Raw genomic sequence first — 25,348 nt, 5'->3', positions numbered from 1 at the left:
TTATAAATATAATTATAGTTTATTTTAAACTATTTACTAACGAGAATGCTCGTTTTTATCTTTATAATATACTAAGTTATTTACTATTATAAACTTTATTTTCTTATTAAACTATTATAATCTCGTTTTTCTTATTATTTTTATCCTTTTTAACCTTTTTCTTAGCTTTTACCTCCTTCTTAATAATCTTCTTTTCTTACTTAACTAATAATTCCTCTTTAATCTTTATTATTAATTTAATATTAATACTTATTAAAAGCCGTGTTTTCGGAACATTTTTATACGTCGTTTTACCTAAAGTTTTAGTTATAATTAGCTTTATACGACCTTTTCTTTTTTTTATTAACTAAGGTTTAATAATTAATAACTTAATTCTAGTTTAAAAAATAATAGAAAGTTAGTAATTATCTTTTTCGTATAAGATCGTAGTTTTAAAAAAGAATCTCTCTAAACTTATAGCTTCGTATACTACTTTACGGTACTCTAAAATATTATAAGGATTTTTATATTAATTAGAAATACTATCCACTCTATTAAAAGAATTTACTAGTTTATTATAAAATATAAAATAATAAATCGTATTATATTTTAATATAAAATAAACGTCGAGAAGCGATTAAACTAAACTTTCCTAATAAACTTCTTAATAACTTAAATATTAATATAAGTCGTTATTTAAAAACTATTAAGTTCGTTCTTAAAAAAAGATACGTTATATAATATAATAAAGATATTAATTATTAATAATTACTTTAGCTCTTTTTTTATTTACTAAATACTTCGTTCCCGCTCCTTTAAGCCCGTAAAAAGAGATTTTATTAATATTAAGGTTTATACGTTTATACGTTTTTATTATATAAAAAGGGTAGAGCTTATATAAGTATTATTATCGATCGGTCGTTTTAAAATAGCTTTATAAAGAGGTATTATAAAGTTGATTAATTTAGTAACGTTTTATATAAAAACTAAAAGTTATTATAAATTTATATTATAATATCTATAAGCGAGCTATTAGTTTAATAACTTAAGTAAAGAGTGATTTTTATTTATAAAAGGGTAAAAAATAGTAGTTACTTTTATAATAAAGTTATAAAAAGAAAAAAAACTTTTATATTGGGGTACGATATTACGTAATTTTATATACTATTATACGGTTTAATATATTACGAAATTAAAATATCTCTTAAACTATAAATCTTTATAACCCCTATTTATAGGTTATTATACTAGTCTAGACCCTATCCTAGGTAGTAGGGTGACCGTAAAATACGATTTCTGCTTTAACACATGAAAAAAGTGTTTTAGCGGAGTGCCTCTTGCAGTCTGCCGTAGAAACCTTGGAGAGTGGGAAGACCGTAAACGAGCTGGCCAGACAAGGTACAGTAGTGTATTGGTTTGTCGAAAACTGGCTCTCCGAATGGTGCGCATGAGAAGATGAGACCGGTTGACAAGGGAATTTCGAGTCTTGAAGGGTAAATTTGGGGCTGGTGAGTGCCGGCCGTATGCAGCCTGCAACCCTCTGCATGAGAAGGGCCGTCTAAAGAGCAGACGAACCCCGCGATTCAAGTCCCGCCACGATGGAACTCGCGCGGAATCTTTCCCCTATTGTGTTCAAGTAACTGTACAGATAGGCTCTATGCGTCGAAGAGTCTATCACTGCAGAGCATCCAAACATCCATAGACTGTGTTCGTGAATAGATAGACGACCGCAACAAGCGCTCACATCAAACGGAAGTATCCGCATCGAAGGAGAGATTGATCGTGATGAAATCACTGGAAATTGGAAGGGTTGAACTCTTGTGCATTGAAACTCCTCCAAGAAGCCTCATTACCCTTGCGATGGTTTGTTGTCCGAGGCTCTCTGACCAAGACCTTGTCTTTATGCAGGGATAAGACGGAATTCGCCATCGTCAAGCAAATGGGTGAAGAAAATAGGGGAGTTCTGCCCGCCATGGTGGCATTACATCTGGAGCCGAAGGGGGTCCGAAGCGAGCGGCCCAGAGAAAAGGGGGCTTGGATTGTGCCCAAGTCTCCAGGTTCAGGTCGCCTACCTCCCTTGTATTGTTTTCTTTTTATTTCGCACTCCCCTTTCATCCTAGGTCTGGTCGTCGTACGCAGTATGTGCCTGTGTCAGAATTAAGCTTCATTTTTGGGCTTGATATCCGTGTGCAATGATGCATCCATATCCATATCCATATCCATATCGAGAGGCTTAAGCTGTATCCGTAGACTGTACGCATACCTATTCGCCGTCTGCTCCATGTCTCGGTTGTTCGTCCGGATCAACGCGATCAACACGATCAGCGGTGTCCCTGTGGGCGAGGGAAACAACGTGTTTGCCGTGCTCGGCAGAAAAACCTACGTACTATGTATGTTATTCAGTGGAGTTTGGTAACGTGATGGGCAGAACCCCAGTTCACACGGGCCATGGCAGGGAGTAAGAAAGTCTCCGTTGGCCGTCACCTTGGCCTTTGTCGGAGGCTCGGAGGCTCGGAGGCTGGGGCCAATCAGCCCCGATCTACTCCGCAGAGTCAGATTATCAAAAGCAAAAAACCAATATCCGTACGGTGTCCTCATGATCAATTTAAGCGGCTACAAAGAAGGCAACTGACTTTGGCTTCCAGGCGATGAGAGCCTACTTGGCCACACATGAAGGCGACTTGTGGCTAAGCTTCGGGAATGGTGTCGATGTGTTGATCAATCACTGATACCGACCACCTCATCGTCGGGCTTTGGCATCCAGCTTGGACTCGGAGGATCGGGAAATAGTTTGGCGCTGTGAATTTTGGCTCATGGGTGGGCGAAACTGTGGGCGACGATTGGGAATAAGATGGACACCGCGTGGGTTTAGAGGAGGGAAATATTCCGAGCAGCGACTCCCATAAGATGATGGCTCCACTCCTTGTCAATAGTGTACGGGGTACGGATACGGGATACATATATGGTACGAGTATCTGTGTTATGGTGTTCATAACTTCATATCCATTTTCAACAAAAGCAGCATCACGCTGAAGCCGCCTTGAGCGCCGTGCGCGGGCCCGCCCGCTCCCTTTTTCACTAAATCTTGGCCCTAATGAACGGACAAAAAAAGGGAGGGGAGGAACCGGATCTATTTACTCCGTAAAGGGGACATTCGGGTGTCAGAACCGGAGAGCTCAAGCGGACTGCGGTGGATTGTCCCGCTCAATCGGCGGACAGCCCGAGGCTGTCCATTCTAGATGTCATCAGCCCTTCCCGAATCACCCAGATCTTGCGGCGTGTCAGCCGGAGCTCGACGGACAAAGGGCCGGTGTCTAGCCACCATTGTCCATGTTGGCCCTCCTTCGTGTTGGCCCCAGCCAACACATCCATCTCGAAGCTGCGATGTCACGGCCGCCAAGGGATCATCATTGCGTAGTGGCGGCCACTTCATCATGTGTTCACATCTCCGATCTGTACGTATATTAGGTTGGTCCCTTTGCGAGCCAACTGAGCCTGCTACGGACATGGCTTTGAGGGATACTTATGCCGTCAAAAACCACAGCTCCCACTCGAGGGCTGACTCTTGACCCCTCCAGTTCAGACCTTACATGTGTGGATGGTTCAGAGCTAGAGGGCGTGGCTTGGTTGATTAAGAAGGTGTATGGCAACGAGCTTCTTGTTACGGGCTTACCGGGGCCCTGCTGCCTCGTTGGTCTGACGGATCCCTGGCTACAGTAGGCTTCGAATGCTCGCAGTCTGGATAGCCGCAAAGAAAAAAAAAAGGGGGGGGGGGGGCTTCATGGCGTTGCAGGAATGTGATGGGGATGCAGCCTGGCGGAGGTTACAGTTTGAGGCACGCCCGGTGGTTGAATCCTCATGTTCGTACGAATATGGCGTCGCAATCACAGGTTCATAGTGGTTTTGATTCTGTATCTGTACCAAGTTCTATTGTAGCTTGACTGCGCGTGCAGCCTTGCAAAATGCACATGCACCAGTGCCACCAGACATCAAGCTGTATGTTGAAAGACATGTACCTAGGTCAGGAACGCGTAAGTCGTGGCACAAACTAAACTCTACACATAATAATCCTACTCGCCTACCTACCAGGTGAGAAGTGTCACGGCTCACCTGCGAGCAGGGTCCACACGCCAGACCCACTGGTTCGAGGTCAGGGCGGAGGGGGCAGGGCTGCTACCGTCGATGGATGCCATGTGGCCATGACTGATCGGCAAGGAGTCACGGACGCACGCAGTAGTTTGTTAGTTTAGGGTCCAAGACTCCAAGGGCCCAGGGCCCAGGGGAGGAAGGGGGCGGGGGGAGAGGAGGGGAGGGACTTGGGACATGAGGAACCCGGCGCTCTGGATCTGGTACGTTACCAAGAGCCGTCAAAACTAACATCTGCAAACTCATCGTGTACCCATATCTTCAAGCTTCTTCCCCCATTGTAAAGTCGCTGTTTCCAATGGCTCCTACGCCATATCTATCGGTTATCCATGATCCTGGGGGCTTCAACTTTTGGCAATCCTTTGAAACCAATTCCGCTCGGACTTGTTCCTGGCACAATCAAGCCAGGAGCTATATGCTGTACGTTAGGGTGAATAGTCTGACGGAATACGCCCGCCGCTTTCGCGCGACGGCGTTTGGAGGGTGATTTGGGCTTGCCTTGTTAGTGCTGACCAGGACGTGCCGCCCATCTCATGATGGCTGGGACGAAAGCACGGCACAAAGAAACGTTCATCGGGAGGAGTAGACTTTCAAGAAGTCCAGGAGCCACTTGATCAACTATGTTGAGTTAACGTTGGGATTTCCAGCTGTCTAACCTTTGCTGGCCTTCCACGGTAAACAATAGGGGTGACAGCCTGACCGGGTCCTGCGAACTGGTGACGACAGGGTTTCCGGCCGAGAGTTGGGGTGCAGCTCACAAACTCCCACATGGTGAGATGCTGTAGTGCAGCTGACACGGAGGACACAATGCAAGAGATGCGGCCCTTGAGAACCTTGGGCGATATCGAGAGGACGTCTGCGCCTTGCGTCCAATAGACAGCGGGCTGCGCCAGTCTCCCCTGGATGGATGGAGGGCTGGTAGGCTATCTGATGTTGCGTTTGTACTCCGTTTGTACTCCGTACGGATAGAACATGAAGACTGGTACACAACCAACCCAACCGAGGCGAACCGCGAATATTGGGCTAAGTTCCAGAATTGCGTCCGGCAGCTTCTAGATGAGGACAAAGAAGCGATGCAGTGTGAAATTTGACATGGGGGATGCCATTAGTTGTCGTGGCTGTCTATACCTACGACCTACTCCGTACACTACAGGCTACCAGTCTCTGGACCTTGAGGGACTGAGCATCACATATATCAAGTCAATCTCTAGCCTTGGGAAGCTGAGCAGTCACAGGTTTCCACGGTTCATATCAGGAAGCTGAGCAGCGATCGCGCGCCTTGGAGATTCGGACCAAGTACGGATAGTTGTCCTTATCCGTATGTACTACGTACCCCATACACCCAAGATGGATACTCAGCATGACGGCCAAATTTGCCTGCATTAGTGCAATTGCGACTGCAAGGGGCATGTCCTTTGTGATCGCTGATAAGGGGCCAAGGGCGTCGGGCTTGCAACGGTTTCTGTTAATGAGGACCTTCTCTGCAGCGTTGGTACTTTTGGCTTTTCTGTGTTTTCATTTCTTTTATTTCCGCACAAGATGGGAAAAGGCGGTTGAAGAATGAGGCATAGCGCGTGTGGAAATACAACCTGGAAACAGCAGGCCAAGCTTGCGTAGTGGTACATAGGTATCCGTATATAGAGGGGATTTACCCCTAGATTGTGACGCTCGATGCCATTCTCACTAGCCCTCTTGTGTTTGCTATTTGCCTGCATGGGTGTCGTGATTATGCTTCGGCTGATTATCTAGTTGAGTGGATGGGCAACAATCATTGTTGGGTCTCTGTGCCTTGTGCCCTGAATGTATGTAGTGCTCCGTATCCGTACATTGCACAGTACGACCACGACGACGACAAATGCTTACACTGCGAAGCAAATTGGACAACATGGCTCGCCGCGAGTCGACGACAAGGGTGTGACCGGCGTCGCCATGTTGCATCCTCGGCGACGGCGACACAGTCCCTTGAGGAACCAGAATGCGACCCAAAGACTTGGGTTCAATGGAATATGGGCGGATTCCTGGAGCCCTGCCCTCGAGGAACCATGCATATTGAAACATTGCAGTCTCAACTCGGGGGTTGGGTGGGCGTGAAGGTGGATGGCTCATCCGATGGGAACCTCGGATGGACGGATGCATCGCAGTTGGGGGCCAATCTCGGAGCAAAAAGAGGAGTCGACGAGCAGTTCTCTCTATCCGTCTGTACGGAATATTCGTCCATGCGTTGGACATCTTGGTAACTTTTTTCCCAAGAGTGAGCCTCCGTCAGCAGAGTTCACGGTGATATTGACATGTAATTACCAGTACTCGATAATTGTCACCTGCATGGCAAAGTTAGAAACAGGACGCGACGATCCATGCCATGCCATGCCATGCCAAAAGTCCATGGCATGCAAAGGGCCCCATGCCGTGATGATCTGGACTCTGGAGTGACAATCTAGCGTTGTTCGTGCCTATGGATATCTCCTGATAGACACAACAAGCGGCGTCTCTGTTGAAAAATTGCAGAGTTTCTCCTTCCCAATCGAACATGTCATATCAGTCAGTCAGTCAATCAAATCAATCAGCGAGGCACAATCAATCGGACTGGGAGACCAGGGCCTGGATCCTTCTGGTCGCCGAGCGTGGTGCAACTCTTTGCATGCTGAGCCGTCTTACTATGTACTTCGTACAGCGTCGGGCTCTTGGCAGCAATCACCCTTGTTCCTGGGCTTTACCAGGGCCCCTTGCGGGACAAAATCACCAATGGTTCCAGTCCATACCGAAGAAGACTGACTGACTGTCAGCATCACTTCGGGTACAGAGTGCAAGGAAAGAAGAAGCTTGCAAAGACTTCTTCTGGGGTCGACCGCTGGCGTTGGCTCTTTGTCACAGCCGGGGCGTCCCCCACGAATCTAGCTTGCTGCGAGTGTGCAGCACTGCAGATGCCGACGGACGGGACGGAGGACGAGGACAAGGACGGCGTTGGACGCTCGGTTCAGCAAGGGCTGTATCCGTATGGCCGGCTCCTAGCCAAGTCAAGCAAGGCCATGTAAGGCCGAGCAGGGCAAGGTACATGTCAACGGGCGTTTTTCAGGTTGGCCCAGCTGCAGAAGAGACAAGCCGCGAAGGTGACGGACGCGAAGGCTGGAGTCTGAAGCAGGCATGACTTGGATATCTGGGGGATATGCCCCCATCCTTCTCATTCTGCGAGCTCGTCTCATTGACAGTGTCAGTGTCAGCTTACCTTGGTCCGCGTGTGACCCGGTGTCTTGCTTTACTTCTGCTGCTTTGTTTCTAGTTTGTTATTGTGTTTCCCTCTTTGCAGGTTCGCCATCTTACCTTACGACTGGATCAGCCACGCGCGGACTCGACGAAGCTGTCCGGGAACCGAGTGATTCCCATACTTCACCGGGCCGGCCGAACGACAACTAGCTGCGTACAAACGGGCGTTCTCCACGCAATCGCTACGACACTACGGATGTTAAGGGATCCTTCGAGCAGAATCCGAAACTTGAGCGGTGGCGCGAATCCCACACAGAAACAGCGATACTCTGTTGACTCTGGATCGGTTTTCTCGGCTCCTACGTATAAATCGAGTACGCACCACGTCTGCTTGGCATCGTTCGGTCGTCGAAAAAGAATTGAATTGAATGGATGCTGCTGCTGCAAAGAGGTCTGATTTGTGATCTTGGCATGCATCCTTCTTTCCATCCACGCTGCTCTCATCCGACCATTTTCATCTCACCAAAACGCATCGAGTACCTACCTGACCGGGGCCTTTCATGATCCACAAACTGTTTTTGAGCGTACGTGAGGAGTCATTCTCTTTGCTGCCCGAAGCCAATTTCCTCTTTCCGCTCTGCCCTCTGAACCATGCTGATGAGTGACTGCCTTTAGTCCCGTCGTCCAAGGTCCCATTCATCTGAAGCGGAACACACCGAGCGAAGGAAGACGACTCTTTCCTAGATACACAACCTGCAGAAAGAGAAGATCCGACGGGCGAAAATCAAAACGAAACAGACGATAGAGAAGAGGGAGAAAAGACAAGGTGGAAAAGAAAAGAAAAAAACGTAGAAGGGAAAACTCGGCCGCATCCGCCCATCTCAGCGGGCGCAATAGACGCACCACAAACGCCCAAGACACCCTAAAACGGACCGTCATTTGGGGAACGACACGCCACAGGAGCAGCGCCATTGCCCCCCCCCCCCCGGGCCGGGAACCTTCTACCCCAAATCGGCTGGGCTCCCCGCTGTCCGTACCCCAGTGCTCACCAACTCACTCTCACTCTCACTCTCACTCTCACTCTCACTCTCACTCTCACTCTCACCCTCACCCTCACCATCACACTCGCTCTCTTCACCACCTCTCTCATCTGCGTGACTGGGCTCACCTCACCAGGCTCATCTCAGGGAGTACCCGACTGCAGCAACAAATCCTTACCTGTCCCGTACCTTACGGAGTACCTACCTTACGTTGGTTACCTCGGTACCTTGTCAGAGTTAGCTCCCTCATTCCATGCTCATTTCGACTCCCTACCAGGTCCCCCCAAAGGTACCTTATCTACCCATCCAGAGCACCAATCAGGGCAATTTGTACCTGAGGTTCCCTGTACCGATTACATTCCGTACTTAGGTACATTACGGAGTAAGGTACTCTGCAGCAGTGTACCCTAGGTACAGTAAGGCACCTAAGGCAGGCACTTGCCAAGTTAGGTCTTTTAGGGGACTTTTGAGTCGTCTTATCTTATCTCGACTCACTCTGGGGGTGGGCTGCCATTCACTCACCTCTGTCTGTCTGTCTCTCTCCCTCTCTGTCTCTCTCAATTTCATCACTTCCTCTTCCTCTACGGAGATCCTTTGTGCAGCTCTTCTCACGTCTTGAATATCGACGTTCGCGACAGCTGCAGTCGCTACAGCATCCTTTCCACACCAAACTCCTGGGATAACCTGTAACTCGTTCAGACCGAGACTGGCCCCCCACAGCGCGTGAGCGGCTCTTCGTGAGCAAGGCCTCTTTACCGGCAGAATCACCCGTCAACATGTCCGGCCGAAGCGCTTATGTGCGCAAGAAGATCACTCAAGCCGAGAAGGAAAAGGCGAGGGCAAGATCAAATACCGGCGGCATAATAGGAGAATATGAAGACCTCACCATCCCCGAGTTTCCGCTTCCCCAGACCGGCGCATCTTTACCCGTTGGCACCGGCATCGGCACTACAAATGCACGCTTCCTCAAGTTCTCAGAGCCTCCACGCGACATCAAGCCAGGCACACCCAGCATAGGCAGTGGCAGTGGAAGCAGTGAGGGCGGCCGTCGTGACGGGAGCTCCGGCCCCCTAGACGACTTCGCCTATGCCCGCGCCCGGAGACCTACCATCAAGACGGAAGACGTCTCGGGCATTGAGAAGTCGGGTTTGCGAAGCAGGCTGGACAAGAAGAGCGAGGATGTACGGAGAGGCCTGGCCAAGACTTTCACCTTCAAGCGCAAAGACAAGGAACTCGACTTCCGTCCTGAATCCGTCGCTACTGTACGCCCGGGTCAACATCAGAATCCCGCCCCAATGTCTCCCACGGAGCTCGACTACACCTATGAACAGTTCAACATGGATACGATGCAGCAGATGCACATACAGCGGCAGATGCACATGCAACAGCAACAGCAACAGCAGCAGCAGCAGCAGCAGCAGCAGCAGCAGCAGCAGCAGCAGCACCAACACCACATGCACCACATGCAGCATATGAATCAACAAATGCGACATCAGAATATGGATCTGCCTACATCACCACCCCCGGCATCGAAGCTGCCTCCTGTGCCGACCACGCCGCCCATCAAGCGATGGATCGGCGCTGGAAGACCTGTTCAAAGGTGGAATAAGCTACGCAAAGACCCCGAACTATGGGATCCGAATGGTGATGTTCTCGTCTTCTTCGGGCACAAGGGCCAAGCCCCACGGCCGAACCCATCCTTCAGACTATCCTCACACATAATCGAAGCGACCGAATCGAGGTATCTCATCACGTTGCTTCGGGAGGGCACAACCGAGGAGGACATCTACATGCCCCCATCTCCACAGGGTGCACCACCCATGCTTCGGCCACACATGCGCGGTGGGCAACCGACACCACCCATCTCGGAGGATCTCGGCGAAGCTGATGGGCAAATTTCATACGAAATGTACTTCCCGACTCCTGCAAACATGACCAAGACAGAACAACTCAGAAGCCATATTACAACAAGAAACGTCTTTGCCTTGCTCTACCACGCATCTCTGGTCGGGTTGACGCTTCACCAGGCTCTCTCCGACCTGCACATGCGATTGGATGCCTACATGCCACCGGACGCGGACAACGTCGGCATGATCTTGAACTATCTGTCAGCCCGGGGAATAGATGACGTGCGCAACGACCCGGAAACGGCTGTCAGCTTGCTGGCGTGGTCTGAAGGGTCAGCTGTGCGATGGGAGGAGGGCTGGCGGGAGAGTTTTCTACACTGCGCCGGCATGTACAGCCAGCTGGAGACATGCGCCGACTTCAAAGACCTCACGCCCATCACCCGCGCGCTCCTGGAGCGGGCATGTCTCGAGACGCAGCTCCGCGTCCAGGCGGCCGAAGAAAGACTCGTGGAGTTCCAGTATGGCGACCTGTGGCCGGCAGGTGTTGGTGGTCAGGCAAAGGCGGCTGCAGACCGTTTACAAAAGTTCTTCTTGAACCACTACCTTCACTCACAAGGAGCGTGGCCGCCGGCTCAGACAACTGGTCTCCCAGACTCCGACGGCGAGGACATGTGGCTTACAAGGAGCGTGGCACAATCATTGCAAAAGGACTTTGGGGCGCTGTATGACTACCTCGTCAACCGCGACATTGTCTGGGACATGTCCGAGGCGCGATCAGGGCGCAAATGGATGATACAGAGCGAAAAGGACAAGGGATTTGACGCCGACATCGACATTCCCATCACAGACATCCTCGTCGAGTTCGACAATAAGATGCGGTTTCCACATATCCCTCATCCATACCCCATGGTACCCGAATCCATTCCGCCAGCGCCGTCAAAGGAGAGCTCCATGTTCAAGAAGAAGACTGGCGCAGGTGCCAACAACGGTGGCCGAGCGGGTGCCCTGGAACGACGAGTTCAGTTGGCATACACCGAGGCCACTAACATTTATATCCTTGGTTCTGACTTTACACAATCGGACCTAATTGACGCCTTTGTGAAATTCGAAAAGAGCGACAGTGTCACTGAGGTCGATCCGGCCGTAGCCCGACGGGGACGTTGGGTTCTGATCTACGGCATTCTACAGACGCTGGCGAGTGTGTCGGTGGACGCCCCCAACGTGCGATACCGCGACGGAGTGCCGTATCATCTGTCTCCGCGCCTCAGGGGCACAAGAGTCCCTCCGTGGAAGGGCTCCAGCACGACAGACGAAGCCTCGCACGAGCTATCTCACTGTTGGATAGTACAGCTCAGCTGGAACACGCCGAACAACGGCGGCGCTGAGAGTTCGGGTGGATCGGGCAATACCAGTCCAGTGCAAAACCTCGCCCGCCCATTTGCGTACCCGCGCGCCCCGGCTTCGACGACATCGCGAGGGTCTGGGTATCAGACGACCAGGACCCGATCCATCCACTCGACGGGTTCGGCGCCTCATTTCAGCTCGGCGTACAGCGTCGTTAGCGAAAGCGACACAGCCAGCAGCATCCGTACACCAGCATCCAGTCGACCTGGTACCAACATGAAGAGAGCGCAGTCGCGAGATAATGTCAAGGGCCTGGGCGGCGGACCGGGAAGCATGCGCAGTGCCGCCACGTTTGGCGGCACCGGCGCCGGCGGCGTAGAGCGAGGAGAGGCAATGGAACTGCCCATTCGAAGGCGTGACTTGAGCGCCTTCTTGGATAATAACGGCTCCCACGGCAATTATGCGCGATCCAGCAGCGCCTCGCAGCACGAGCAGCAGTCGCTCCCCTTGCCAAGCAACATCACGGGATCAGGAGGCTTCCTTGCATTCGACGACACGTTGGATAGGAAGAGCGCGCGGGGTGGGTATAATCATGGACGAGTGAAGCGCGAGGGGTCTGAGACGGACAGCATGGCGCCACGAATTCGGGACTTTGATTTGGATGTGATTGATGATCATGAGCCATGAGGTGGACGAGGCTAGGGCAGCCAAGCCATTTTGGAGATGGAGCTGGCGTGATGGGACGAAATAATTTTTGTATATATTCCTGAGCTGATGCCAGGTGGCCAGCTGTAAATATCCTGGGCTGGCTTTGAGTTTTCTCTTTACTTGGAGATGGACATAAAAGTTGGAGATGGGATAGTTTAGTTAGTACCTTGCTTGTGTTGATTGAGTGATACCCGCCAATTTGCTCGTACTGTTTTTTGGTCGAATGAGATACGAATCACTACCTGATTGTCGCCAGTCTGACCTACCTTGGAATAGATACATGTGATAGCATTAGAAAGGGAGGTGTGAGTGAGGTGTGATATTGGATAGACTGAAGCTTGTCTGGACGCTCGTCAAGATGGTTTGGCCCAGACTGGTTAATTGGGTCAAGGATCCTTAGCTAAATGGCCCCCTTCTACTTGGGTTGGAGGTCAGAATAGGGATGATTAGGATCACGAGGATCGTGGCACAGGAAAAGGCGCAATTCAGAGACATTTGTTGGTCGTCAGAATCGACGGCGGCGGTGACGTGGTGTACCCACCTAGTAGCTTCTCGTTACCATTGTCCCATTCTCGTAGTCTTGAGACTCCACTTGGGCCGAATCAGGGCCGTGTTGCTGCCGTGATGTTTGAAGCCGTCGCCGGCGATGCGGAGTGCAAGCGTGATAGGAACCATACTCTGTGCACGCACGTACGGATGCACTCCGTAAGGTACACTACGGGTCTACATACTTGGTTTGAAGGCGCGAGAATGGAGAGACGATGTCGCGATGGGATTTTGAGTAGGAGGGATGGGTCGAGGCCAGCGGCCCAGCCCCAGACCCCAGGCCCCAGCCACCTCATCATCTCCACTCTTTTATTTTATTTTTCTTTCCCCCGGCGGTCATGGTGGATGATGATGACCAGCCCCGCCGATTTTAGGTTGGAGTGGTTCCTCGTGCAACAGTGCCGGGGGTCTTGAAAAGACACAGGATTGGCCGAGATGATTGCAAAACTCCACGTTGGATGAGTTGTTTGCCGTTGGACGGTTGGGGACTTGGGGTCTGCCTGTCTGACCCTGAGGTTGCGAGTGTCTGGGCCATGAGTCTATGGCTTTTTGCTGGCCGGAAAACCAAGGTCTCGTAAGGTGTATGTGGCCGTACCAAGTTGTGTTACCTCGACTGAGATACCTCAACGGCTTCTGTTCCCGGATCGAATGAGTGAGTCCGGGCAGCAGTAATGGTGTGGATAGACAATGCGATTGGCAGAATTGACAGGGCAAGAAATCAGCCATCAAAAATGAGCGCATCGCCCGGTTGTTTTCCTCTCCATTCTGCAGCACCTTTGATTGGAGAGACTGGACAGCCTAATCTGTAAGATGACGGCCATGTATGCGTATAGATGCCGGCGAGAGAGTCGCGAAGAAAGTTGGTGTTTTTGTGAGGTACCTTGCAGAGTAGGTACCTTGCAGTGTAGGTAAGGTGCCATGATACTTGGTGGACAGACACGACAGAGTACCTTACCTCGCAGTAGGTAGATGTGTACACAGTAAGGTACCTATGGAAGCAAGTGCAGGGTGGAAGGAAAGTGCAAGGGAAGGAACTGGGCAGGCCGCAGATGGCACCTCAGGCCTCGGCCAAAAGGGGACAGAGAGGAGGCCGATCGCCGACGTCATTGCTGGTGACGCACCTCACCTCACCACAGCTCACTTCACCCAGGCTTCATCAGCAAACACCTCTCTCTTACCTCACAGTCCTCACATTACTTGCCCTTTACCCTCTACCGAGTTTTCGGGCTAGATCTTACCTTACCAATTGAAGTCAGACATCCTTGGTCATTCGTACCGGGTGCAGAGTGCAGAGTACATTACATAGTACGGGGCGGACACTCGAGAGAGAAATCAAGGGTGCTCGGGCTCCCGCTCTGCGACATGCTTGTCTGCAGTCCGTGTCATTGTTTGACGGCCGTTTGCTCGTCCCTGGCCCTTGGAGACAGCCATCAAGCAAGGCCGTGCAACAATAGCCATACCCAACAAGCCATGTCTGCCTGTCTATATGCATATCCAAGGTGCGAGAGAGAGAGCGCGAACCGCTGCACCGAGCTGCGCAGCCGGAACCCTCTTTCTTCCACCATAGTGATTCCCGGACCCATGTGAATCTGTCACTTTATGAGATTGTGAGGCCTTCATCCCCGTTCCTACCTATTCCGTCCCATCACACACCTGCCTCTCCACCTCATGGTTGATCCAATCCACACGAGTGCGAGATTGAAATTTACAGACAAGAGTGAGAGTGAGAGTGAGAGTGAGAGCAAAATATGGTAGATACAACAGGAAATGACAAAAAGGCGGGAAACGGGCAGGGTATCCGGCATCTTGGATGTTACATTGGCCTTCCTTACCTTACCTTTTTGCTGCCTCACCATCCATGAATGAAATGCTCGACCATTCTCCTTTCACCTTGCACTGCACCTTGACATCTCCATCATCCTTGTCCCATGCAATCCTTGACTGGCAACCCGCGACCAGCCCAACCTCCCCCATTCGAGTACCACACACCAACGAATTGCACCTGTTTACCACCACGACGAAATAAACCTGGCCTTGCGCATTGCGACTTACCTTGCTTTTTTATTTCTCCTCTCTCTCTCTCTCTATCTACGCACACACACCTACACCCACGCGCATACTCCCTCGCCCACCCCCCGGTCTAATTTTGCTGTTGCTGCCCACCCCGGATGGGCTTGTCCCAACTTGCAACTTGCAAGACTTGCTGACCCAAACCCAAACCCGACCTGCATTGGCTCTGTTTCTGGCTCACACACGCAAGTCACGCCTTGTTTATTTAATCACCCTTCCCACCCCATCCCAACCACCCGCCCGTTCATCTAAAAGGGCTCTATTAAAAACAAAACACGAGCGACAGAAACCCCCCTCCCCCCGAGCTCGCGGGACTTTGATTTTTTGCTTTCTCACTTACCTGCTCTACCTACCTTGGCAGCTCCCCTTCATCGATAGCCTTTGTCTTTGTCGATCTCAAGACTCTTTGAATCCGTAGTCGCCTGTCGCAAGCGCAATAACAATAATAACACCACCGCTACCGCCGGCGCATCTTGTCGCAACTTGTCGCATCTTTTCCACACAGCAATCGGTAGCTTCTTGCCTGGCCGTTTGGGCTCCCAACCGCCGGCCATGTTGTTCGCCGTCATGTTCGCGGCGACGCGATTCCTCCAAATCGTCACCTTGGTACGTTTTCTCCCTCGTCGATACGTTACCTCGACTACTCAATTTTCTTATTCTTTATTTTTTTGTAAGGAAAAATTCAAGTGTTGTTTCAACTAACACAATGTCACAGATCCCAACCATGGGCATGCTCGCCTGGTTCGTCGATGGCTTCGTAAAGCGCAACGTTATCGTCCCCGACTCTATCCTTGTCCTCTTCATCGTCTCCGTCCTCGCCCTCGCCTGGGCTATCTTCACCCTCTTCAGCTATCACCGCAGCAGCACAAATGCACTCTTCGTCGCAGTCATCGACCTTGGTTTCGTTGGTGCCTTCATTGCCGCCGTCTGGTACCTTCGCGGCATCAACTATGTCGACTGCACAAACCTCGCACGCGACGGCCGCTGGTCTGCAAACTTCCCCGGCCTCGTCACCATCTCTGGGCCCCGCTTCAACCTCTTCACCGATAAGCCCTGTGCCATGCTCAAGGCATCTTGGGTCTTTGGCATCATCAACACCATCCTCTTCTTCTTCACCGCCGTTCTCGCCTGGATGCACGGTGACCGCCTGTCCTCCAGCTACGAGCGCAAGTCCTACCACCACGGCCGTCACCGCCGTCACCGCTCCCACAGCCACCGCTCCCACAGCCGTCGCAGCTCCCACTCTCACCGTCGCGTCTACGTTTAACATCTCTTCAACCGAGATTGACGATAATTGCAATGCATTTCTTTTTTTTTTTTTTTTGGGGGGGGGGGGGGGGGGGAGGGGTAGGGAGGGATTTGACGACTTGTACAAGAACGAGAAAAACAAGAAGACAAGATAAGATACCATGACATGATACGATAGGATGTGGAGAGCATATGACCGATGCTCAGGGATGGTTCATGTAATTCCAGCGACCCGGCGCATGTAGTGGACGACATACTCGTTTATGATGACGAATCTAACGGCATTAATTCACGACATCTTTTTTCTGCCGTGCTTTGCCTTTGCACAGGCCATTATCGTTTGCCTGTATCCGGCTTGGTGATTGTCTTGTACTTTCTCCTCATCCTTACCACACTCAGAACGACTGCTTGGCTTGGCCGAACGACTGGCCGTGATGTGATCTGCGGTAGGTGTGCAGGCCAAATCGCACTTTCAGAACACGGCAGCAATGACATGTCAAATCACGATGGGAAAATTGGTATCTTGAGGTTCTCACTAGTAGTCTATGTGTATGTGTGTTTTTGGTACCCTGCCTTGCGCCGATTCAATATAACCCGTCAGTCGTCACTCTTATTCATGCCCTGCCAGCGTCCTCGCCAACCGTATAACCCCGCGCAACACCGCTCCGGCCCTCCTCGACGACGGTGCTGCTCTCCTCGTCGTAGTCCGTTCCGAGACCCTGCCACGTCCGTTGCGAACGCAAGTACTCGGCACCGGGGCTTAGCACGCCGTTGATGGTGGCCACCTCGCCCATTGCTCTTTTCACCAAAGCCGACTCACCAGGCTTTTTGCTGCTGCTGCTTTCCTCCCCGTTGTCGCCGCCGGTCTTGGATTCGCTGTTGGCCGACCGTATCGGCATTCTCATCGGCCGACTGGCCACCAGCTTGCCGGTGCGCAAGTCGTATTCTGGCGGCGCCGACTCGTCCTCATCCAGCTCCTCCTCCTGCCTGACCGCGTCGTGATCCATCTTCTCGATACCACCCCACCACTCGAGGCCCCATACGCGCTCGCTCTCAGGCTTCAGCGCCACCTCCATCTCAAAGGGTGTGATGACGGGCTTGAAGAACCCGGCGTCCTCTTCCACTAGGCCGCTCTCCCAACACCCTACCACGACCCAGCCGTCGACCTCGGCAAAGTTGGCCAGCTTCGCGGCATTCAGCTTGCCCACCACGACCGTGTAGCTCTTTTTACCAGCTTCGGCGATACGCCGGCGTAGGAGGTCGATGCTTCCGAGGTAGTTGGACACGGAGAGTGTGTTGACGAGGATGCCCACTACACCGGCCGTGGCCAGGGTTAGCACGCGGGCGAAGCGCCGACGGAGGAGGGCATTTGTTGTTCGTGTTGGATCGTCGGTCGACAGGCTCGGCGTCGAGAGAACATGGAGAGAGGCCATGCGGGTCTGGAGCGCGAGGAGGAGCGCTGGGGGCGGTGTCGAGATGTGGAAGAGAGAGTGCTCGGACAGGTCGGTAGTTGGGGGGGCGTCCGATGAGGAAGAGTCGACGATCTTACGGTTTGGGATCGTGCCGGTCGGGTCATGTGTCACTTCGGTCTGCAGCAACGCTGTGTATCCCGCGGAGCGCAATTTCGTCGTGAGGGGAGCGACGTGGTCCTGATATGTGACGTCGGCCACCACAACCACCTTGTGCTGCTTGTCGTGGAATTCTTTAGTAAAGGCCTCGACTGCTTGGTCAATGTCGAGGGTGTGCCGCGTAAAGACGTAAATGACGGGCAGCCTCGACGTCGGTGATAGGCATGAGCGGCCGTAGTGTACGACAATCTGGGCGTCGGCGTGCTCGGCCGCGATCTCGTCGACGCAGCAGGCGCTGTAGGACGTGTCGGCAAGGATGTACACGCGATAGGTTTCGCTGCCGCCCAGAGCTTCCGTTAGCGCCTCTGCGACCCACGAGGCGTCACGTAGCATGGCGTCAGGGAACTGGAGGGCGACGCGGTTCCAGCCGCCCTCCTTGATCTCGCGCGCCGTACGCTCAATCTCGTAGACGGAAGCGAGCTCAACTTGGGTGCGCTCGGCGGTCGGTGGAGGTGGGGGCGTCGGTGTCGGGTCTTCAAAGGTGTATTCGGCGGGCGTCGAGAGGACGGGCGCCGCTGATAGTTCTGTCATGGCCGCCAGCTGTTTGCGAAGGCCAAGAAAAAACTTTTTCTTTCTGGTAAACGGGTTGAGGAAGAGTAATCAGTCGATGGAGGGGTCACGCTAATGGCGGGGTACTAAAAATCAAGGTCAGGCTCAGGTTCACCTTGTCGGTGAGCTCGGTGTAGATATGATGATTAAGTGATACCCACTTTGAATTGGAAACTCTTGTAAGTCGATTGGTCAACGATCTTCTCTACTGAGCACACCGTGGGAGGCTGTGGGCGGCTCTCGTCTTTCACTGGTAAAGCACACAATCCTAATATTGCAATGTCCATTGGAATTGTTCGTTAAAAGAGATAGCATGATTATTTTGGGGGAAATCACGACCGATTTCATAACCGGTTTCTCTGCTTCTAAGCTGGTACTGGTGCTTCTACGGATGTTCTTCCTTAATATTGATCATTATCGTGAAAAATGGTATTAGTTTGGGACTGAGTTTGCCTATTCTATGACATCTCCTCGTTTCAGAGCTTATAGGTACCTAGAACAGGCCAAAACAATTGGCGTAATAGGTGACAGTGGCACTCCAGTCCGAAAAGATGCTCAAGACACCAACGTCTTGGGCAAGCACGTGGAGCAGGTTATAGACATCGCCGTCATTGTTCGTGACGTTGGCGATGGAAGTGTAGTAGTAACCGCCCTTGGTGTCGTCTCCGAGGAAGCCAGAACGCTCCAAAGACCATGAGATGATCTTGAGACCCAGCTCCTTGGCTCTGATCGCATACGAACTGGGCACAATCCTGCCATCTTCGACGGTGACGAGGTAGTACAAAGGAGGGGCCATGATCTTGACACCAGCAGCAGCAAACTGGGTCAGGTTGGCAACGGCTCCCGGGTAGGTCTCGGGGGTATCTCCACTCTCGTCCAAGAGAACGCCCTGCTTGCCGAAGTCGGGCTCGGCCTTGAGCCAGTACAGGATATCAGGGTAGAAGAACGACTGAGGCCAGACCCGCTCAGGGGCAATGCCGGCTTCCCTGTACTCATCAATCAGCTGTTGCGCGTACTGTTCTTGCGTGTAGTCTCCCTCGAAAGGCATCTTAACCTCGGGAACCTTGAGCTCGGGAGTGAATTGAAGACCTAGGTCGTTGGTCATGGCGATGTGTTCCTTATGGGTCATAACGGTGCCGCAGGTAGAGTACAGGTCGGTGCGGTATCTCGGGGTACCAAGCAAGAAGTCTTTGGGGTTGACGGCCGAGGCATTGAAGCCATCCATCTTGCTGCAGAGAGTCTTGAACTCGGCGACGGTGATGTCCGAGGTGCAACACTTGGCGGTCGCGGCCGTACCGTTGCCGGCGGGGGTGAAGGGGATAGTGCACTTGGCGTTGAGTTCGGGTATGGTAACGATGTTGGTCGTCGTGTGAAGATCGCACTGGGAGTGACGGCAGACTAGTTGACGGTCCTTGGTGAAGGCAACATCGCACTCGAGAACACCAGCACCCATACGCGCACCGGCAAGGTTTGATTCGACTGACTCTTCGGGGATCATCAGAGTACCGCCGCCACGGTGCCCAATGCTCCAGCTGGAGGGCTTGATGGGCTGCTCTGAACACGACTGCAGTTTTTCCTTAAGAGGGCCCTCGTCCATGTCGTTGACCAGCCAGTAGGGTCTCGGCCCTAATTGAATGCTGGTGATGGGCTTGTAGACAGGAGCTGGCTTGGGACAAGGGACAGCATTGACTTGGCGGGAAGCAACAGCCACGAGGCCCGAGACGACGATGGAGTTGAAATGCATCTTGACTGGTGGTCGATGATGATTTGTCGATGTCTCGCGCAACGAAGGGACACAGCGATCAACAGAGAACTCGCCGAGAGCAACGCCGAGGGAGGAAGGACTGCTAGAGCTGGAGCGGGAGCTGGAGATGAGAGAGACGGAGAGAGAGGGAAGCGGCCGGTCGCTTGAGCGGACGCGAGTCGAGGTGACCCCGTCTTATGTAGGTCGGTCTTCAGGAGCCTGAAGAGCGTGGTGGTTGTTCTGCCAAGACAACCAGCCGCTGCAATGACGGATAGCTCTGATGAGGGTCCCCGGGGTAGAATACGTGGTTTACGATGACCAACGCATTGCTAGTCTCTCAACGTGATGCTGAGCAGTTCGTGGAAGGCTGCAGATTGGATAGGCCCTGGCAATATGCCGGGCCACATGCTTGCATTCGGTATAGCCGTCTGATGTCTTCCCTGTGATGATTTAGTAGCGCATGCGTATGTTTCCGTCCCGTGTATGGAGTAGGTCCTTGAACGACAGGGGCAAGGTCAGCACCACCCACAGCATTCGCAGCGTGGAATAAGATGAATGGGGGGGGGGGGGGGGGGGTAACACGGTTGGCCGCAGAATGCGCTGGGTATCAGCACGCGTCAATGGAAGGATCATGTCCCTGGAAAGAATTGAAGATATTGCGCAGTAGTACTGTAGAGTCGTCCGTCCGTGTAGATACCATCTATGGAGGAATACTAGCCTCCTCAAGTTTGTTTGCTTCCCAGGACTATTACCCTACCTTACTTGGTAGGTACTCCGTACTGTGAGTGTGTACTGAAGGTTGTAAGAGAGGGCAAGAGTGAGGGGTCAACGGCGGCACGGCCCCACTAGATGTCCTTGGCGGCCCCGCACCTGCTATGGAGCAGAGCTGCGTGCCAGAAGGACGCCCCCTCATTCGCCAATTGGGCCATCCCAAGCTCCGATCCCACCCACCTCACCTCGGGGCTGATAAGGAAGGAAGGTTGCCATCCCGCGTCTTCCATTCATCCCAATGAAATGCCCTACCGCTGCTGCATACCTTAGGGAAGGTAAGGTACCTCAAGGTAAGGTAAGGTACTCAAGTACTCAGGTCACTGGTTGCATCTGATGCACGTGCCCGACCTGCAGACACACCGAGGTGAATTCTTGACCGACGATACCGGACTCTTGGCCGACCGGGCAGTTCCACGGCGGGGGCTTGCCAGCAGCTGTTGCTCACCTCACCGTTCAAACCCGACAGCTGTCTGTTGCCGCCGAGCCCATCATCGGCGGCCGGCGTCTCCGGTGCCAAAAAACCGTATCGCCGCCTGGCGCAATCTAACTACCTTACCTGGTAGTCTCCCGTACCACGGTATCGCAACCAGAGCGGATCACCGCCAAGACGCCATTATCAACCCCACGAGTCATTGGCAGCGAGCGAGCCGCCCCCCCCCCCCCCCCCCCCCCTCTCTCTCTCCCGGTACCCAGATAAGGCTCGAAAGCTTCGAACATCTTCATCATCCGTACGAATTCTTCATCTGTCTGGCAGGCTGGGATAATGGGGATATCGCAAAGTACCAGAGGACACTCGCCTCCTCACTAGTCCGTAGACATCACACTTCAAGACCCCGACGTAGAAGCCTCTCGTTTGAATATTGTATATACAAAATGCTAAAGTCATCAGGAACCGCCCTCGGACTCTAGGAACGGAAACAAAGATGACCCGCAGCTCCATGTTGAACATCATTCGTCAGTTTCACATTTCCGAAATTTGACGGGATATATCAAATAGGCACCTGGTGACTATACACTCTTTTTCTATGAAAGCACAAAGCAATCCAACAAGGTGAATATTGTTCAACGCACGGAACAATACCTTAGTATCAGATATCACGCTTGGATGAGGTGGCCAATAAATGTGATAGTTACAAGCCTGAATTTTGTTCAGTTATATAAGCTACTATTCTAGCAGGAAATGTTGAGCCATACGAACTAGATGCAGGTGGGTTTCAGATAACATCAGCAGTGACAGCGGTGGGCATCCAAAACTTTTCACATGCTTCACGGATTGACAGATGGGATTGGGGTTTTCGCGTAGCATGATTCATATTATTAGGGTATCGATAGTGATCAAGATTTATGTTGATCTGGAACCTCACACACCCAGACTGTAAACGTAAACCGTAACAACAACTCAGAACGGTGGATAAATACACCAGGAAAAACAAAGCCCATAACTCCGTTTCATACTTCGGGGTATTTCCACGTCATCCAGAGGCCATCCAAAATCAAGCCGAAATGTATAGCGTTCATTATGGATTTTAATCGTTTAAGCACCGGGGTAGGCGTGGTTGTGCTTGGTCGCATGCCCGCGCGAGCGCATGGCCTCGAGAGTGTCGAGAACAGTGAGGAACATGAAGATGGCCCAGATGAAGAAGGCAAAGGCGACAGCAGCCTGGGCGGAGCCGCAATACGTGTTGGCGCCGCAGTGAGGAGCTCCGACAAAGACAGCCAGGGCGATGGCGCCGGCGAACCAGAAGATGGTGGTAATGACAAGCAGCGCGAGGGAAACGAGCTTGTGGAAGAGGCGGGCCATGTACAGAGGGGTTAGGCCGACGTAGGCGAGAACGAGCAGCGACCAGACGGAGTTGAAGATGAGGAAGTTGACAATATCGGGAGAGCGAGACCACCAACCGCTCCAGCCGTTGTAGCCATTGTAGCCGCTGGCAACTGTGATGGTGTAAGTTTATGTATCGATGCAAGGCCGAACTGGGCAGAGAGAGGAGTAAACATACCATATGAAGTAAGGCCGAGCTCGATGATGGAGAAGACGGCTGCCACAATGTGGGCAATGGGCACGAAGGAGACCATGTTGAGGGTGTGAATGGTGCCTCTGATAGTAATGTAGACTGATGGAGATGTCGCAGATTTGGGAGAGGATCAAGAGCTGGCTGGGCTGATGGGGTTGGTTGAAGGGATAGAGACGGAAGTATTTCACGAGCAACTGGCAGAGGCAATGGTATTGAATAAGTAGTGGGCGAGAGGTGACAGAAGCTGGGCGAGTTTTCCCTGTTGAACCACGAATTACTAGTTGATAGAATGGCGTCAGATGGGGGGTGTGGAAGAATAGCAACAAAAGGAAAGATGGACGCACCGCACAGGAATTGGCTGCCGCGGCTTTCACGCGCCGTGGAAAAGCAGACAGAGGGCCGTTGAATCGGGCTTGGTGAAGGTCACCACTACGTAGTCATCAGGCGAGAAAGGTCTAAGGCAGTAGGGTACCTGTTTACCTACCTACCTGCGTGAGGACATTGGATAGAGTTGACGATGCGTAATGGGAGGGGTGTACGAATGCCGTGCGAGCCTGTGAGGTGAGGTGAGGTGAGGTGGAAGGAGGGGCGTGTAGTGATGTGGAGGGTCGAGAATGACGTGGTTCCAGCTGTGGGCATGACCTCATCGTCGACCTTGGGATGCCTCCACCAGGGCTGACAGGCCATTCTCGCCAGTAAGATACAGGCGCTAACGGTGAGTCGCCGCTAATCCTCAGCCACTCCAGGCCACTCACCGTGGCGGATGACACTCGCTTAGCGTGCTCAGCTGGTGCTCTCCGCTAATTCACCCCGGCTTTTCTGCGTAGGTACCTCGGACCACGATATACCCAGGTAGGGCACCCAAGGTAAGTACTGTAAGGTACCTACCAAGATGTGCCTCGCACCTTCCATCATCTGCAATCCCAGTGAAAATCTTGTCGAACCTCCACTGCCTGGAACCGAACAACCTACAAGTAAGGTACTTACTGTACGCAGTGCCTTAGGTAACATTTCATCCAGTGGAGAACATGAAAATGTCCAAGACTCGGGCGTGCCATGTCATGTTCCAGTCACGTCAAAGTGTCTCTGCAATCTCCAGGAATGCGTCCAGACTTCCATCTCCCTACCTCACCCAAGGTATGTAGTGTATGTAAGCCGCACTTTGTACTTCCCCCATAGGTACCTACGGCTTGCTAGGTATATTCTGGACCGGAACGCCCTTGCCGACCCTTTGATGCCCGTTGATGTTTCCTCGCTTGACGTGATTCTACCTTGTCTTACGGTACTCTCTGGGTAGAAGAGGTCTTGTAAATAATACATGGAATCAAAAAGATACGGAAGAAAGAAGCTACCCACTTGGGCATTTCCACGATGAACCTTGGGGTTCCGTTCCCATTTAACTCCTACCTCAGGTATACATGTCTCGTCTGCATAGCTTCACACATTCCTACATTCCCCAGATCGACTCGGCTTGAGAGACATACGGTGAAACCATCCATCAAGTCTCAATCAAATCTTCCTGATGCTGTCCGAGCCCAGAGCAGCCACCGACAACCTCACGGTTGACCGCACCACTTCGCGACCCTGCATTCTGCAGTCTTTTGGCCCGTAATGCATGGATGACGGAGCCGTGCATCATCAGGCACTACACCATGTACACACGCCCATTCCGCACTCCCAACCAACTACCGGTGCTAGCCAAGCCTAAAAAAAAAAAAGCATTCCCAGCGCATCCATCTGAGCTGCACAGGCACACAAACTCGAAGCTCGACAACCGCTCGAACCAAAGGTCAACTGCCGCCAGCCCTAATCGAGGCAGGCGCATACGAAGCCAACGCCGGCAAAGAGCGGGTCTCCCACCCCGGTCTCGGCTCCGGCACGAAGATATCCGTCACCCGCCGAGGACGGGATTTCTACTGCATGTTACCATGTACATAGACATTCCAGGATTAGGTTCCAAGGGCCCAGAGTTGAGGTTGGGAAGAATTTGATCCCTGATGACGTGAGTCCACAAGCCTTCGTGTCCAACTTCCAACCAACCACCCACCCAGTGCCACACTGCAGTGCCAAAGGCCAACAGCCTCTCTCTCTCTGACCGCCAGGTGCCTTCATCGCCCTCCGCTCTCACTCACCTCGCCTCGCCTCGCCTTCCACTTCAAGCTTCATTCAGCCCCTTGCCTCAGCCAACCCGTTACAGTCACTTACGCGTCCTCTTGCTCTCGCCGTCTCGCCCTCTCGTCTCTCAGTCTTGCCCTAGTCTCTTGTACAGCAACCACCAATCCTCGTCTTCCAAGCCTTTTGTGGTGGATCCTGTTGAACCCCATTAACCCTTGGACCCTGTCAATTCCTTCTTTCCACTTCCTCATCTCTATGTATAGTGTATCCGCGCTCGAATCTGATGCCTGGCCTTGATACTTCACTCCACGGACCATGAAATTCTCTACGGCTGAAGATCAACGACGGTGCCTCTTCTCCGGATTCGCAGCGACAATCATTCCACATGGCACAGCAG

At 52.2% G+C, this 25,348-nt stretch overlaps 7 protein-coding genes across 7 annotated transcripts; 3 read left to right on the top strand and 4 right to left on the bottom strand.

Annotated features, from left to right (window-relative positions):
• Positions 1–2,136: 2,136 nt before the first annotated feature.
• On the bottom strand, positions 2,137–6,354 carry CLUP02_14478 (uncharacterized protein; the record flags this gene model as incomplete). Its single annotated transcript, XM_049293406.1, has 22 exons — positions 2,137–2,312; positions 2,367–2,518; positions 2,613–2,635; positions 2,716–2,776; positions 2,839–3,018; positions 3,132–3,214; positions 3,281–3,406; positions 3,486–3,700; positions 3,807–3,906; positions 3,968–3,995; positions 4,090–4,182; positions 4,240–4,325; positions 4,358–4,430; positions 4,495–4,515; positions 4,570–4,712; positions 4,782–5,048; positions 5,121–5,177; positions 5,272–5,304; positions 5,419–5,627; positions 5,662–5,733; positions 5,792–5,870; positions 5,989–6,354. 22 exons carry the CDS (start codon positions 6,352–6,354, stop codon positions 2,137–2,139), a joined length of 2,643 nt encoding a protein of 880 aa, XP_049150552.1.
• Positions 6,355–9,142: 2,788 nt separating this feature from the next.
• Positions 9,143–12,244, top strand: CLUP02_14477 (uncharacterized protein; the record flags this gene model as incomplete). The annotated part of the gene is made up of 1 exon (XM_049293405.1): positions 9,143–12,244. The coding sequence occupies one exon, from the start codon at positions 9,143–9,145 to the stop codon at positions 12,242–12,244; it is 3,102 nt and encodes a 1,033-aa protein (XP_049150551.1).
• Positions 12,245–13,802: 1,558 nt separating this feature from the next.
• CLUP02_14476 (uncharacterized protein) lies at positions 13,803–14,042 on the top strand (the record flags this gene model as incomplete). The annotated part of the gene is made up of 1 exon (XM_049293404.1): positions 13,803–14,042. One exon carries the CDS (start codon positions 13,803–13,805, stop codon positions 14,040–14,042), a length of 240 nt encoding a protein of 79 aa, XP_049150550.1.
• Positions 14,043–14,669: 627 nt separating this feature from the next.
• On the top strand, positions 14,670–16,148 carry CLUP02_14475 (uncharacterized protein; the record flags this gene model as incomplete). Its single annotated transcript, XM_049293403.1, has 3 exons — positions 14,670–14,789; positions 15,260–15,487; positions 15,597–16,148. The coding sequence occupies 3 exons, from the start codon at positions 14,670–14,672 to the stop codon at positions 16,146–16,148; spliced, it is 900 nt and encodes a 299-aa protein (XP_049150549.1).
• Positions 16,149–16,743: 595 nt separating this feature from the next.
• On the bottom strand, positions 16,744–18,288 carry CLUP02_14474 (diphthamide biosynthesis protein 2; the record flags this gene model as incomplete). The annotated part of the gene is made up of 1 exon (XM_049293402.1): positions 16,744–18,288. One exon carries the CDS (start codon positions 18,286–18,288, stop codon positions 16,744–16,746), a length of 1,545 nt encoding a protein of 514 aa, XP_049150548.1.
• Positions 18,289–18,799: 511 nt separating this feature from the next.
• Positions 18,800–20,050, bottom strand: CLUP02_14473 (glycerophosphoryl diester phosphodiesterase; the record flags this gene model as incomplete). The annotated part of the gene is made up of 1 exon (XM_049293401.1): positions 18,800–20,050. One exon carries the CDS (start codon positions 20,048–20,050, stop codon positions 18,800–18,802), a length of 1,251 nt encoding a protein of 416 aa, XP_049150547.1.
• A 2,305-nt stretch (positions 20,051–22,355) lies between these two features.
• Positions 22,356–22,897, bottom strand: CLUP02_14472 (uncharacterized protein; the record flags this gene model as incomplete). The annotated part of the gene is made up of 2 exons (XM_049293400.1): positions 22,356–22,756; positions 22,822–22,897. The coding sequence occupies 2 exons, from the start codon at positions 22,895–22,897 to the stop codon at positions 22,356–22,358; spliced, it is 477 nt and encodes a 158-aa protein (XP_049150546.1).
• Positions 22,898–25,348: the final 2,451 nt, after the last annotated feature.

Source organism: Colletotrichum lupini, chromosome 7 (genome assembly GCF_023278565.1).
Source record: "Colletotrichum lupini chromosome 7, complete sequence".
In the NCBI taxonomy this organism is placed as follows: Eukaryota; Fungi; Ascomycota; class Sordariomycetes; order Glomerellales; family Glomerellaceae; genus Colletotrichum; species Colletotrichum lupini.
The sequence above is the reverse complement of the archived record's forward strand: the minus strand, read 5'-3'. Positions and strand labels throughout refer to the sequence as shown.